Source organism: Xylocopa sonorina, chromosome 18 (assembly GCF_050948175.1).
Source record: "Xylocopa sonorina isolate GNS202 chromosome 18, iyXylSono1_principal, whole genome shotgun sequence".
Lineage (NCBI taxonomy): Eukaryota > Metazoa > Arthropoda > Insecta > Hymenoptera > Apidae > Xylocopa > Xylocopa sonorina.
In genome coordinates this window covers 1,090,285-1,105,144 of record NC_135210.1, presented here as the reverse complement: position 1 = coordinate 1,105,144, position 14,860 = coordinate 1,090,285, and the positions used below count along the sequence as shown (strand labels likewise).

The following is a 14,860-nucleotide window of genomic DNA, read 5'->3' as shown; positions in this document are numbered from 1 at the left end:
TTTAATTTAATAAATAAATTCTTTTCAGAGATAATACAAATGTAATTGCAAAACAAAATGTAGCTACAGAAAAAGAAGAACTATCTAGGTATGTGAAATTGTATTTCATATTTTTTTGTTATAATTTTATATACAATTTTATAGTTCTATAATATATATCTCTTTTGTTGTAGTAATACATATGCAGAAGAGGCTGTAAAAGTTGAAGAAGAGAATAGGTAATATATATTAATAGAATAATGAATTTATGTATTTTTAATTAGTAAATTTATAAATTATACCTAAATTGTTTTCAGGAATACAAAAACCTCTAAAATAATTCTGCCAACTTGCCATTCTGCTGCTAGTAATTTCGAGACAGAAGTAATGAAACCTTTTTCACACTTTTATTGACTTTCTTTTCTTTGATTTGTATCGAGGTGGATCGAGTAGCTGAGATATAAATCAATCAAAAGATTGTACAATGAAAGTATATGCAATTTTATTTTTTGTTTTTTGTCTCCTTTTTTGGTTTGTATTGAGGTGGATCGAGTAGCTGAAATATGAAACAAGAAAGGAGTTGGAAGAAATGAAAAATAGGTTGCAATATATATATATCCCTACTTTAATAAAAAGTATATTTTTGTTAAAAATATGATATCTTCGTTTTTTTCCGATATATTTGTATACATAGGTATTAAGTATATATAAAATAACTTTAAAATAAATTTTAAAATAAAATATACAATGTATAATATATTTTTTGTATTTTTCATTATATTTTTTCTTGTTTATCTTGTATAATATTTATGTTCTTACATTTTTATAGTTATAGTAACATGTGTATTTTATATTTTTTCGATTTTTGCTTTCTTTCCTTGTTTTTCAGTGTATTAGAAATAATACATTTATTATTTTTATTAAATTTTGATTAACTAAACGTAAAAATAAGTTGGGCAGATAGAGAGTAAAAAAGTGCAAGTGAGATTGAAATCCAGGTGGCACTGCGATTAGGTTGCTTCTGTCGCGCATGCGCACTCAATTTTATGGTACACCGACATCAAAGGTGCCGACAGAGAGTTTCGCTACTGTATACTGTGGTAATACCGTAAACGCGAGTTACGTTTACTGATGTGAATGGGTAACAATATATCTAACGATTTCTTTTTACACATTGTTCAACCTTTTGTTTCAAGCAGGGCGAGGTGATCCATGAGGTAGTTTTAAATATCTCTCTCCATTGAAAAATGTTCATTTTGTCAACGAGTTAATCAAAAATACTAACAAATGGTGAAGCGCACAGGCTACCGAGTTTCGACGATTTGCCAGCTGTACCAATGAACATTTACATAAATATTATCTATTATAGATGATAATTTTACGATATATCTTTTTAAAATCATTTGTATATAAAATGAGGCGACGATATTTTTTGTTCGTAATTTTTTTAAATTAATATTCAACTCCTAACTCAATCTTTTTGCGTGACGCGATATCCCTAATTTTTATCCTAATTTAGGTCACACAAAGTAGGGAAAGAGAGTACATACCATAAAAATATTGAAAGTAAAAGAATGATAAACATATTATTCGAATTATCAAATTTTTTCGTTAGTTTCTAATAATTCATTATTGATTCGAAACCTTGATATATACATAATTTCAATTGTAAAAAGCTTGAAATATTTGTCAGTTACAATCTATATTTGCAGTTCTTTCTAATGATATCCTGTTATTATCCTACAGATGTTATATCGGTGTAAAATAAAACAAAGTAAAAGAAATTATATGATTCAATCATAAGTCTATAAAAAGTAAGTATTTTTTGATAATATAGATTATGTGATAGATCTTATCTGCAGTTAGACACTAATGAAATTAATCTTATCAGTTAGATAACTAATGAAACTAATGAGTAAATATGTTTGTTGATAAAAATAGCTGTGTACTTTAAAAGCTGAGTTATCTAAAACATTATAGTGCCAGATACTAAAGCTATATTACTTGGCATTACAGTACCAGCTACTAAAGCGATATTACTTGGCATTACAGTACCAGCTACTAAAGCGATATTACTTGGCATTTTAGTACCAGCTACTAAGAACATAATACGCATTTAATTCAGTTATTGATTAAAAGAAATATGGCAAGTATCGGTAAAGATTATTCAAAGTTAAAGGAAGTGAGCGATTGCTTTACGGAAGAAACATTGAAAAACATTCTAAACACTGTACATAACGGAAAAGAAATAAATGTATCAGGTTGGGATTTTGGAGAAGCGAATGCTAAAGGTGATAACTATTTGTCCACTGTTAATAAAATTAAAGTCACTGGTACTATTGATGGAAAGCAAGTAGAAGTTAACATAGTGGTCAAATCTCTGCCAAAGAATATAGGTAGAAGGAAAACATACAGAAGTTCAGAATTTTTTCAAAATGAAATTGCATTTTATACAAAGGTAAAAAAATATTTGTTTTATTGTAGTGCGATATTTTTTTTTTTTCATTTAATACATTTTTTAGGTAATTCCAAAATTCGAGGAATTTTTGAGGGAGAAAAATCAAATTAAAGTACTATGCATTCCACGTCATCTTGCCTCTATTATGGATGGCGAGAATGATTACATAGCATTAGAGGATGTTACTGTTTTAGGATATGAATCCATGGCAAGACAAGACTGTCTAGATTATGATCAGTGTACAATGATTTTGAAAACTATGGCAAGATTTCATGCCATTTCTTTTGCATATAAAGATCAACGAAAAGAAGAATTTATAGAGATTGCAGAAAGTTTACACGAAACTTATTTCAGTGCAAAACATTGGGATTGGTATAAAAGATTTAATGTAAGATTACTAAACAATTATATATACATATTTCAAAATGTTCTTATAAAATATTAGATATAATATGTTATAAACAATTGATTTTTTCAGGAAAAATTAGTAGACATTGCTAAAAATGCTTTAACTGTGGAATATCCTTCTAGTGAAGCGGAAAAAAAATTTAATGCTTATAAAGCTAGCGATTTGTTCAAAAAAGTTTCCGAACTTTGTGATCGTAAATATCAGCCAACGTCTGTTATTGATCACGGTGATTCATGGGTTCCAAATTTTATGAGCCGAAAAACTGATGAAAACGAGGCATTGATGCTAGATTTCCAATTGGCAAGATGTGCTAGTCCAGTTTTAGATCTTTCTACTCTTATCTACGGTTGTACCCATAAAGCTATTTGGGATGATAAATTTGATGAATTATTAAAGTTTTATCATACCGAACTGTGCAATACTATTAATCTGCTTGGGTCAAATGCTGAAAACTTGTATCCATGGAATACGTTTATGAATGAGGTATCTTGTATACAATACATATTTAAAGATATTAGATTTTTATAACCTATGCAGTTGTTACTACTTGAAACTCTTTGATTCTAGTAAAATAATTAAAAAATGCCAGAAGGTACAGTTAATTATGGTTACAGTTTTCACCACTAAGTTTCGAATGGAAACAACTGTATACATTTATGATTCATGACAAATTTGAGATACTGGCTTTAAACAGAAATATATAAATTTGTTTATGTTATTGTAGATAAAAGAACAATTTATATACGGTATGATATTTTCAATGGAAATAATTCCAATGAGTCTGTTAGATGACGATAATACGTTTGATTTAGACCTTATAAAAAATGACAATGCAGTAAACATAGCTGATGTGTGGACATTGGCAAATATTAAATCACAAAGCGGACGTATTAGATTAGCAAATATTATCGTACATGCTGTCCAAAAAGGATTTTTCTAATCGTATAGACAGGTATATTTCCATACATAATTTTTATTAAATTTCTTGCGTTAAATAAAATAGAGACAATCTGTATTTGTATAATTTCAATTATAACAACACAGTTTAATTAAAATATAGTTTGTATACAAGTAGATATAGATCATCGTTTATTCTTATATAAACAATGAGAGTTTAAAGTTTTTTATTTCTATTCTTTTTTTTATCGCTCATTTAGATTAAGAAATTAGAGAAGTTTGATATACGAACATCTAATCTTCAATTGAAAAAGAACATTATCAGCAAAAAGCATAACCTTTAAATGCATATCAATGTCAACATCTCACATATTCAAGCAAGCAAGTTGATTGGGGGAAAAGTACCAAAACAATGACCTGTGATGTGTACTTTAACATTTAAGTACTATCACATTTGGGAGAAATTTAGTTACACAAATCATAGTTTATGTCACAATAAAATCAGCATACCCAATGCTGATTATTTTTATAAATTTTGATGTTGAACACTATTCGTTAAAACATTACTGGCATCAAAGACAGTGGTATCTTCGTCATCCTCCTCGTCTAATGGTAATGGTCTCATTTCAACATCTTGTCTGTGTGCGAGAACACCATATTTTCTGACCATTTGGGCACGTGTCTTACTGAACCTATATAAAAATATACATGGAAAATTAGAAATTATAATAAGAAATAAATCACTGACTTCTGCGCAACTGCCAATTTTGAAGCATCTAAATTTTGGAAGGCAACAAATTTAATCTAATAGTAAATGCCAAATACCTAAATCTACGGAATGCAATATAGGCCATGACAAGAACACTTAATCCCACAAACACATAGAAACCGCGCTTCAGTGCTCCAGCATTTAAAGTCGTATGTCCTTCACCCACATGCTGTTGAAAATTAACATTATTAAATGATTTAATAGAGCATTTGTATTTGTTTCTAAGTGCCTAGTTAAATAACACTTTATTAACTTATATTCTTGATTAGATGCACCGTAAAATTCAAAAGGAAAGAAAAACGAAAAAAAAAAAAAAGGAATAGATAATAGAAACATAAAACTTGATGCAAAAAATTCTTTTCAACTTTCAAACACCAACCTTTCTTCGTGTTTCTGCGGCATCTGTAGTTTTATTAACATCTATCTGCTTTGAGGTTATATCGTCCGCTGTTTTATTACCCTCGTGAATAGTAGTTGTATCACCGCGTGATATTACATTTAACGACTGTATTTTTTGTCCGCTTATTGAATCGTGTGCGCTAACGTTTTTCCCGACATCGATACTTTTATCCACCGACGTTGCGTTAGGTAAAACCCTGTTTATCCTAGAGCTTCCATTACATACTACGCTCTGTTCTAGTAGGAAGATCAACAGAAATACGAAAAATTGTATCGTCTGGATCTTCGAGCGTGTCATTGTCAAGTGTCATTTGTGAAAACAAATTCTAAGATGGAAAATAGCTCGGCACTATGCATTCACGTTTAATCACAGGTTCCATGTTGAACCCGGCTTATATGACTAAGATCTCAATTCGTTTTAACTTTAACTGCCTTTTCGCGGTACGTTCGCACACCGAACACACCGACGTATACGCGCGCACACTGTCGAAAGGATTCTCACGTATGAAATAGTTAAATATAGATTACAGAACATCAACAATAACGTGCGGTCATCTTATTCCGTATATGAATTTGTTCAAATTTATATATACCATTTTTATTCGAAGCTATACTTTTCGATATCGTCCCAATATTTTTAACGGTATTGTGACGGACGAACGAATGAAGATTTTTTCAAAATCAAAGAGATTCGATCGTGCACTTAAAATATACATGTATAACTATATATTTATTATAATATTTGAACGCGTTCACTAGACTGTATAACTCATTCAACAAACATTATATATTAATATTCACTATTAATTGATATTGCAAATAAATAATTCAACGTTATTCATTTACGATACGATACTACGTTGTAAAAACTATATAATAAATATCAAAGCGAAACAAGTCTAAAGCTATATACATATATATAATAAAGTACAACTTTAACATTACGTAATTAGTCTATAATTATTCAATTTGTACAAATAATATATTTGTATGCTTAGAGATTGACATTTTTATTTCATTAAAAATTCAGGATTTATACAATTTTTGCGTCGTTAAATATACGATCGTAGTATCGCCATGGAATGAGTTTGCGTGTGTGTCAAAATGTTACGAGGCGCGCAGAATTGGCATGCGTAGATGTTCGACCAATGGGAGGAAGGAATTTCACGCGTACCATGCGTACAAGCGCACATAAGCGAACGGCAGTTGGAGTTGTTGGAAGTTGCGAGTAGAGCGCAATACACGTCAGGCTCTTATTTTGATTCGTGGAGGAGGCTCACCTCGAAGAAACGGGCGGCTAAGTCCGAAGGATTTGCCAGGAAAGTGCCAGGATATAGGTCGTCGACTAAAAGATTAAAGATGATAAGCGCTGAAAATGGAGATGTGCTTTTGGAACAATTAAAAAGTCCGATAGAGAGTGACGCGACAGAGAAGGCGATGTCAAAAAAGTGCGAGGGGCAGCTGTCTTCGGTAAAGGCAAACAGCTGTTCGTCCTACAAAGGTGCAAATCGTACGACAGAAATGGCGCAAGAGGACAATAATCTGTGCTGGAACAACTTGCCCAGCATCATCCTACAGGAGATATTCTCATATTTACCTTACAACTGCCGGTTAAGAGCCTCTCAGGTATTCTCGAATTCCTCCTTCTCCTCCTATCCCTCCCCTCTTTCAAGGCCGTTTGAATGCTGACCCGATACACTGGTTAGACTTTTGTGTCGAGTTTTGTTTTTCTTTCATGTGATTTATTTATTATTATATTTATTGTTAACGATTAGCCTTTTTCGTTACTTTTTACTTACTTACTACTTTTTTTACACGCGTTATCTCGTTTACTTATCGTTTGTTTACCTCTTTTTAAATATCTCTTTTATAACTGTAACTGTTATAGCGAACAAAGTTCTTTGAAACGTATATGTTTCAGTATCATATATTCCAATATCAATTTATTTGTATTAATTTATACAGGTTTGTAGGAATTGGAGGTATGCTCTCTTTCATCCCCATTTCTGGAAAAAGATCACATTTGTTTTGAGAGACGAAGACAGTATATCGTGGACTCGGTACAACATAAAATTACTTATTCATTCACCAGATCTCCTATCGTTACTGCAACGTTTTCGTTCCGATTTTCCTTTACAGATGCTTGGCAGACAGCTTTGGACTTAGCGTACAAGAAGTTACAATTTTCTGTGATACATCAAATTATCATGCGAAGGAAACATTAGCGCTTCTAAAGAAACTGAAATATAATAGGCATCTCCGTAAATTATATTTTGAATCTAGCAGTAGCACCTTTGAATGCGAAAACAGTGATAAATTCACTACAGCATTGGTACTATCTCTTATAAAAATTTTTAAAACAGCCGATCGTTTGGAAACTTTAAGTTTGGGATGTATAGAAGATTTAACAACAAGTGCCGATGTAATTCTATTAAATCTACATAAATATCAAGCCAAACACTTGACAACTCTCAGTTTGGCATCTGTTAGGGATGATCCAGATAATTATATCAAATTTACTTCTGAATTTATGTTTAACTCATTTGTCAGATTATCTATTTTAACGCTAGATTATGAATTTGTAAGCAATTCATTGTTGAGGGCATTGGATAACGGTACCATGGAAAGACTTGTAATTCATGTGCATTGTTGGTATGATCAGTATTCAGGAACAACTGATAGTGCTTGGCAAGTTTTTGTTCAAAAGAAGTAAGTATTGGTGTAACGCACGTACACGTAATTTGTGTACTATTACTTTAATAAACAAAGAGACAGGGAGAGATTGAACGATAACTTATTAAATCTGTTTAATTTCAGCCCAAAATGTGAGCTGCGACTAACTCTTATACACTCTTATGTGGGTATTGAAATTATAGACACACATATACTTCGTCCTTCCATGCCTCTTACGCATTTGAAAGTCTTATTTTGCGAAAATGTTAATATCAGAGCACTACATCGATTATCTATGTGGTATTCACATAGCTTGAAATCTTTAATATGGATCGATTCAATGGAACCATTGGCAAGGAATATTCCAGCAACTTATGACCCAAGTGATCCTGATAGGTTAGAAGTTTTTCCTTATATCGCATTGTTATCTTTTATCTTTAATTCCTTTTATTAATGAGTGAATTTTGTAATACTTTGTCGCAGCCCTGATCCACTAGTGTTGGTTGCATGGAAGTGTACCAAACTTGTGGAAATTGTATTCATAGGCCATAAATATCATCAAGAGAACTTATTGGCTATTGCACGCCTACGAGGGTGCTCGCTTAAGTCACTAGTATTTGCACAAAGATACATTGCATCTGACAATGAGTCTTGGCATAAGGCTGAAACTATCACACATGTAAGTTTCACATTTTTATTTTCAATTCAATATTTGTGAGTATGTTTTTAAAATTTAATAATGTTACTAGTTTTTTTTTTTTATGCATGCTATATATTATTTTTCAAATCGTTTAATTGACATTTAATTATGTATAGGAAATACAAGAAATAATGGGCCGCCGTTGGGAACCATTAAGCGATGCAGATTTACCAGCGGTTGTTAAAAATCCCTTTGGGGGCGATAGCAGGGAAGTTATCATGCCATTGGTTCTTCGAGATCAAAAGTAATTTTTAATTTGCACCAAGGAAATATTACTCCTCGACACCGTATATTACCAATCGACATCATCAATCATTTCTGGGGCGAGCTACATTCTCAGAAGTAAAGTTATAAAGTTATATCTTTTATTTTTCTATAATAATTGTTTTTACAAAAAAGAAAACTACGAATAGAACATCAAACAGCGGGCATATATAAATTCGTAGTTTAAAGAGTCAGAAATCGATGGCTTCAATGTTGCCAGTCAGGTAAGGATCACACAATTCCAGTGTGTAAATAGCGAAGGCAAAAACGCACATAAGTTCTCCTTTACCAATGATTTTGTCGGTCCACATGTGAATATACTAAGCCATAGTTATCTACGTATTTCTTGAGTCCGAGATCTTCTACTCGCATTAAGTATGAATCATCTATATTTTTGTTTATCGAAATGAAGAATGACACAGAATTTCCGTTGTTCTTTCCCATGAAAAAATTGTTCGTGATACAGTCACGTCTTACTGTTAACAGTGGGTCTGAGTTTGGTCTCAAAACGATCAGAATAAGAGCAATACGACGATTAATGATTGTTCCTCTCATTGATTAATGTTAACGGGGGAAAAGAAGTATATATAATATACACATGTATAACAATATTCTTGTTACATACTCAGAATGGAGCATTACAAGACGATAGAGTCTCGTTAGAATGGATCGTCAATATAACCTATACCTATTAAAATCATAGGAAAACTGATTTTCAAGAACAATGAAGTCAAAACTCTACTATAAATGAGAGGCGATCATCATACAAAGTGAAAAGGAAAAAGAGAAGAATATATATATACTACACATATATATATATATATAGAGAGAGAGAGAGAGAGAAAGAGAGAGACATGGAGAGAAAGAAAGAGATAAAGAGACTAGAAAAGAGAAAGAGCCGATCTTAAGATGTTCCACTGAAAAGCGTAACGAAATTCCAAATGTATGTAAGTAGAAACACGTTAACAGATATTTTTCCAATTCTGTGGAAAATGTAGATCGAAGCGAGCGCCAAGAGCACGCAGTGTAAGAAAGGATAACTGAACGGAACAAATGTGAAACATGTTAAGACTTAACGAATGAGAGTTTATGATCAAGCTACGCAGAATAATATAGAGCGCACTCACAAGTAAGAAGTCGAACAGCGATCCGAGGTTATTTTTAATACCAAAACCAATCGGACGCTCTTGTAGAAAGTATTAAATGAATCGTGTACCGACAAGAGTGCGGTTAACGTAATGGTACATAACAATTAATACATGTATAAACGAAGAGATGGTGTATCGCGTTAGGCATACTGAAAGAAAAAGAAAGGAAGAATCGAACGTTAACGACGAACTGGGCGACTTTCGAGTACCGTCTCTTCATCGTGCTCTTAGCGACCGCTAAAAAGAAACACAATTATAGGTTATCTATTAAAAGGAATAAAAACAAATCAGAAGAATTAGCTGCTAATCGTGTATGTGTATATGTATGTATATCTGTATTATCTATCGAACTTTAAACGTTAATATTCAGATGCCGCATGCATCTATTTCTGTCGTGCGATTAATGACGATTTTGAACGTTAAAGAGAAAAGAAAAAAAAACGAACAATGAAAGAAAATGAGATCCGCAACACAAAGATAAATACCAAAACACAACCGTATACAGTTTATTATTCTGGAAGGATATTATTTACTTTTTTTTTTTTTTTCTTTCGAGCTCGTGTATAATTATTACATCGTTGTGTATCGTACTTGTAGTCACCTATACCATTGTTTTTTATATATGTGGTTCTGTACATATACATTCATGCGTTTAAAATATTGGACACGCGCAAAATATCGCGGAGTTGCGCCGGAATTGGAAGCAAGAAAGGAAAGATAAGACAAGATGAAGAGCAAAATAATATATAATCGTTTTATTCGAGGAAAGAATAAAAATGGTTCGATTGAGAGCTAGGCACAAATGTGAGAAACCTATTTGTTTAAACGGTTTAAAATTGTTATACAAGATGAACGGGCCTTAACATGTACCTGAGTCGCGGTAAGAATAAATTTGCCGAAAATATCTAATACGCGACAGCCACCATTACAGAAAATAATCGTAGACACCTTAATTGACATTTTTTGGCGATTCATCAGAACACCCGTTCTGGTTTCTCGCCCAAAAATGAACAAACAGTTGAGGTATGCTCGTGCCCTTTCATTTCGTATTCCATGCGCGTGTACTTTTTTTAGGTCAGCAAATTCTTACAAAACGGAACCGACGGTTATTCGTTATTATAGAAAGAAACTCGCGAATCATTGTTCGCCGACCATTAACGCTGTGCGGACGGGCCAGATATTATTTACTAAGTATTTTTTCCTCCTCTTTTTTATTTTTCTGTCATATATTTTTTTGCCGTTTTTATTGTAATTATTATTATTAATTTTTTTTTTTTTTTTTTTTTTTTTTTTTATATCGAATGAAGTCCCGCATAAACGGTATACTCGCGGGCACGGTGCCCGGCGTGTGAATCTAGAAGAGAGTAAGAGAGAGTAAGAGAGAACAAGTGTGAAAGAACATATGACGTTGCGAAATGATTATGATAACGTATGAGAGAGAACGGAATTAAACAAAAGATAAGATGCGTTCGGATGTGAGAACGAAAGAATATCCAAACGATTAAATAGCAACAAGCAAACAAACAAACAAACAAACAAAATAAATCAGGTGATAACGTAGTACCATCTCGGCGAATCCTCTGTACAAAGTCGTGTTAGAAAAGACAACGGTATTCGTGCGTGGCCGCTTAACCAAACGGAACACAAACCCAACTATACGCATATATATCGATATAAACGCGAATGACGAACCAAGAATAAGACTGAACCTGCCGGGAAAGGTATATAAACCAGAGTTGAGCGGTCCGCACGTCTGGCCATGTCCGACCTCATATTCATAAAGCAAGGACGATCCCGACTAAACGGAAAGCATCGTTCGTGAATAACGCCAGAAAGAATTGTTCGATAATACTTGTCTCGATTGTTGTTCGTCTAACGGTTTCCTTTTTTTCTTTAGACCTTCGCTTTCCGTCTTAGCTCGCGGCACTCGTCGATTCGCCACTGATTGAGCCACGCGAACACCAATTTATGAATATGCGAGTCGTTAAAAAAAAAGAAAAAAAAAGGGATGGTGCACCAGCTAGTGTTTAGATCGGATAAGCGCCCCGTGAACGGAAACAAAAAAAAAGCGAAACAGCTCACTCGCGACTGTGGTTCTCGTAGTCGATTAAAATACTAACCTTTAAGACAGCCTGCCAAGAATCAAAATACTGTAAAATATCAAACGAAACGCTAGCCAGTACAGAATGCTAAGATCTATTTTTTAAGAAACGAATGTATATTTTTGTACTAAGGCAGGCCTTAGTGTGAGTCATGTATTCTTGCGCGTAATGGCAAGACGAGAGCTGTGATCATAATATCGTTTCGGCTTAGCAAGTGAACATACAAAGAGAGGGGAATAGAGGAAAATACATATACTAAAGGAAGAGGGGAAGGAAAGGGAGAAAGAACGAATGAAAATGATGCAGTGATATGCGACACGTGTTTACGGAAGAACACAGGGATAGATAACGAGACGAATGTTCCATGCTAGTTACACCGAGTGGGCTATAGGTAAGAAGGGGCGGCGATAAATCGAGAACAAAACATCTGTGATAAAATATAAAATCTTAGAAAGGGTGCTCGAGAGGAAGAGGGTGGCGAAGGAGAGGAAGTGAAAACAAGCGTGCGTTAAAGAGATAATAAAAAAAAAAAACAAAAAAAAAAAATAAAAAAAATAAAAAAGAAGAACTGCTAAAAGAGAGCAAAACGAAACAACAGGGGATAGAGTATAAAAAAGACGGATCCCTGCGTATGTTAGGAAAACGATACGCGAGACGCAAATTCCTACGAAAACAAAATGTTTAGAAGTGCTTTTTAGAAGATCCACTGTGCGAAAATGTTTATCGTGTGTATGACTAATTGACAGATGGAGACTGTCTTTCGACGAGATAGCCCGGTCTAACTATTGTAATGGGTACCGTCTTGACGCATCCTTGTTTTAAACGCGATCGTAGTATGCATCAATCGTCGTGTGGGTTCCGATGAATGTGTGGAATAGAAGTGGGCTACTATCCGAACGGAAAACATTCGAGCAAAAGAGAAAACTGTTTTCAACGAAAAAAAAAAATATTCTGGAAAAGTTTGCTTTTCTTCGGATAACCGGGAAGCTATACATAGTAATCTAGAATGTTACTTAAGCGAACCTGACATTCCACTTGAAACTGCGAGGAAATAGTGGTTACGCGTGTGTAACGTTACCGCCGATTACGTAACACCGTAACGTTATATTATACATACATAGTTTATTTAGTGTCCCGAATAATTTTCACCGAAGGATAGTTGCTGTCGCATAAAAATTTCTAGCTTGTAAAGTCGAAAGTCGAAAGGGTGAAAAGTCCAATGATCTGTCCGGCCGACGTAATACATATGTACATTGTATGTACGCGCATTTCCATCGATCGTGTTCGAAGTTTACGCAAAGATCGTACAACGATATCGAGAACAAGAGAAACCCTGCTTTCATTGGACCCACGTGATACCACGGGATAAAGTCAAGACGTCGTGCGCCACAAGTAGTATTATAAGTTCCTAAAGAAATGATGAAACAAAATATTTTACACGGTTCAAGTACAATAGAACGAAGCCGGTATTACAAATAAACCGCTCGCACGAACAAAAGAGCATTTCGGTTCGATGTGGTTCGTTCTGTTTTATGGGATTGTAAAATGCTTTTCAAACACAGCACCAGCCACGGTTTTTTTTCTTTTTTTCCTGTTTTTTTTTCTTTTTTTTTTGCATATACATATATACACATGTATCTAGCTATACCTATACGTAATATATTTTACAAGTACGTGTATAATCCATTCCAATCGAAAGAGGCGGGTGTTATACAAACGTGTGGCGGTAAAACCGTGGATTGGAAAGGATGGTTCCACTGTTGTACGGAAACTAAAGCTGAGCATTAAGGCGAAAGGCAAGAAATCAGCGTATGTGTATGGAATCGTTCAGACGCGTATTATAGATAAATGATAAATGGTGACGCGCAGACCGATAGACTCGATCGATAACGTCTAAGACGCGGGTTAATAATTTATGTAACGTTGATATGTTCTCGATTATTTTATTATCGCTGTGTGTTCGACTAAAGAGAAGAATATTTCGCGGTTTATTCGAAGATTTTTTCGAAGACCGCACTTGTCCAACAATCGACGGACAATACGGATGAAGAATGAAAGAGAAACGGTATTCCGAAGTTTCGCACACTCCTCGATCGATGTGTAATAATATTCGAAGGATATTTACCAAAACATCGTTAGATATGTATATAAGTTTAGGGGCTGAGGTAGCAGACGCGAGCTATTTTTTATCATCGAATCGCGAGATAAGGCGGATCAAATTCCGTAGATAAAATATCTTCCATAAGAGCATAAAAAAAAAGGGAAATAATCGTGAGAAATGAAGAAATAAAATACATGACCGGGCCCAATATATACGAATGTTTTGTAGTGTTGTAATCACGTTTCACGGCTTAAACGAAAGTCCTAGCTCTAGAGACGCGTGCGTATGTATCAGAGAAAAAAAAGAGGGAAAGTAGCGTACGACACAATTCCAGATTTTTAAGCACGATAATCATATTTGTTAAACCGAGATTTCGAAGTCGAGTAACGTTAAAAGGGGCCGCTCGAACAACGCCTTTCCATATCGAACAACGATCATCTGGAAATCGGATCGTGCGAATTCACGAGTTTTTTCTTTCTTTTTTCTTTTTTGGTCAATTTTAAACGATCGTCGTGACGAACCGAACTATTACGACGCTTTGTGAGTAACAAATAAACAATACACTCGATGTGCTGGGAAAATATTGTCAGAATGCAGACAAAAGATTCTCTGCTATGGGATAATGTTATCTTGACGCGTTACTACCGCGTAACGCTTAAAGAATTTTTCAGTTGAATATTGCATTATCGCCTCGCGTCGAGCGAATTTCTTCGGCTCGATGCTCGACCTACGTCGGAATCCATTCGCTCGGATACTTTATTCCAAGAAAAGAGAAAAAAAAGAAACGGTTGGGACTGTTTTTTCCGTTGGTGTTGCCGAGCTAACGTACTTTTCAACGTAAAACAGTGCTTCTCCAGTTTCATTCTTGTGATTTAGCTTGCGCTGGTATCGCGTCAATGTTCCATGTTTTTAAGGAAACGAATCGACGTACATATAGTTTAATCGTATGCTACGAAGTAGC

General features: G+C 34.1%; 3 protein-coding genes across 4 annotated transcripts in view; 2 read left to right on the top strand and 1 right to left on the bottom strand.

Annotated features, from left to right (window-relative positions):
* The first annotated feature begins 2,011 nt into the window (after positions 1-2,011).
* Positions 2,012-14,860, top strand: part of LOC143431430 (uncharacterized) — a 90,494-nt gene continuing 77,645 nt past the window's right edge. The window contains exons 1-4 of one of the 2 annotated variants that reach the window (XM_076908151.1): positions 2,012-2,437; positions 2,502-2,825; positions 2,916-3,329; positions 3,571-3,968. In XM_076908151.1, coding sequence (XP_076764266.1) covers positions 2,123-2,437; positions 2,502-2,825; positions 2,916-3,329; positions 3,571-3,786 — 1,269 coding nt within the window. In that variant the 5' untranslated portion in view covers positions 2,012-2,122 and the 3' untranslated portion in view covers positions 3,787-3,968. Of the gene's footprint in view, positions 2,438-2,501; positions 2,826-2,915; positions 3,337-3,570; positions 3,969-14,860 lie in introns of those variants that run through there. The other variant, XM_076908152.1, reaches the window with a different exon arrangement.
* LOC143431437 (uncharacterized) lies at positions 4,138-5,393 on the bottom strand. The gene is made up of 3 exons (XM_076908163.1): positions 4,892-5,393; positions 4,569-4,681; positions 4,138-4,435 (listed from the first exon to the last, which is right to left on the bottom strand). Exons 1-3 carry the CDS (start codon positions 5,207-5,209, stop codon positions 4,270-4,272), a joined length of 597 nt encoding a protein of 198 aa, XP_076764278.1. The 5' UTR covers positions 5,210-5,393; the 3' UTR covers positions 4,138-4,269.
* LOC143431570 (F-box only protein 33) lies at positions 6,040-9,344 on the top strand. Its single transcript, XM_076908401.1, has 6 exons — positions 6,040-6,537; positions 6,877-6,971; positions 7,051-7,620; positions 7,729-7,980; positions 8,068-8,263; positions 8,401-9,344. The coding sequence occupies exons 1-6, from the start codon at positions 6,049-6,051 to the stop codon at positions 8,530-8,532; spliced, it is 1,734 nt and encodes a 577-aa protein (XP_076764516.1). The 5' UTR covers positions 6,040-6,048; the 3' UTR covers positions 8,533-9,344.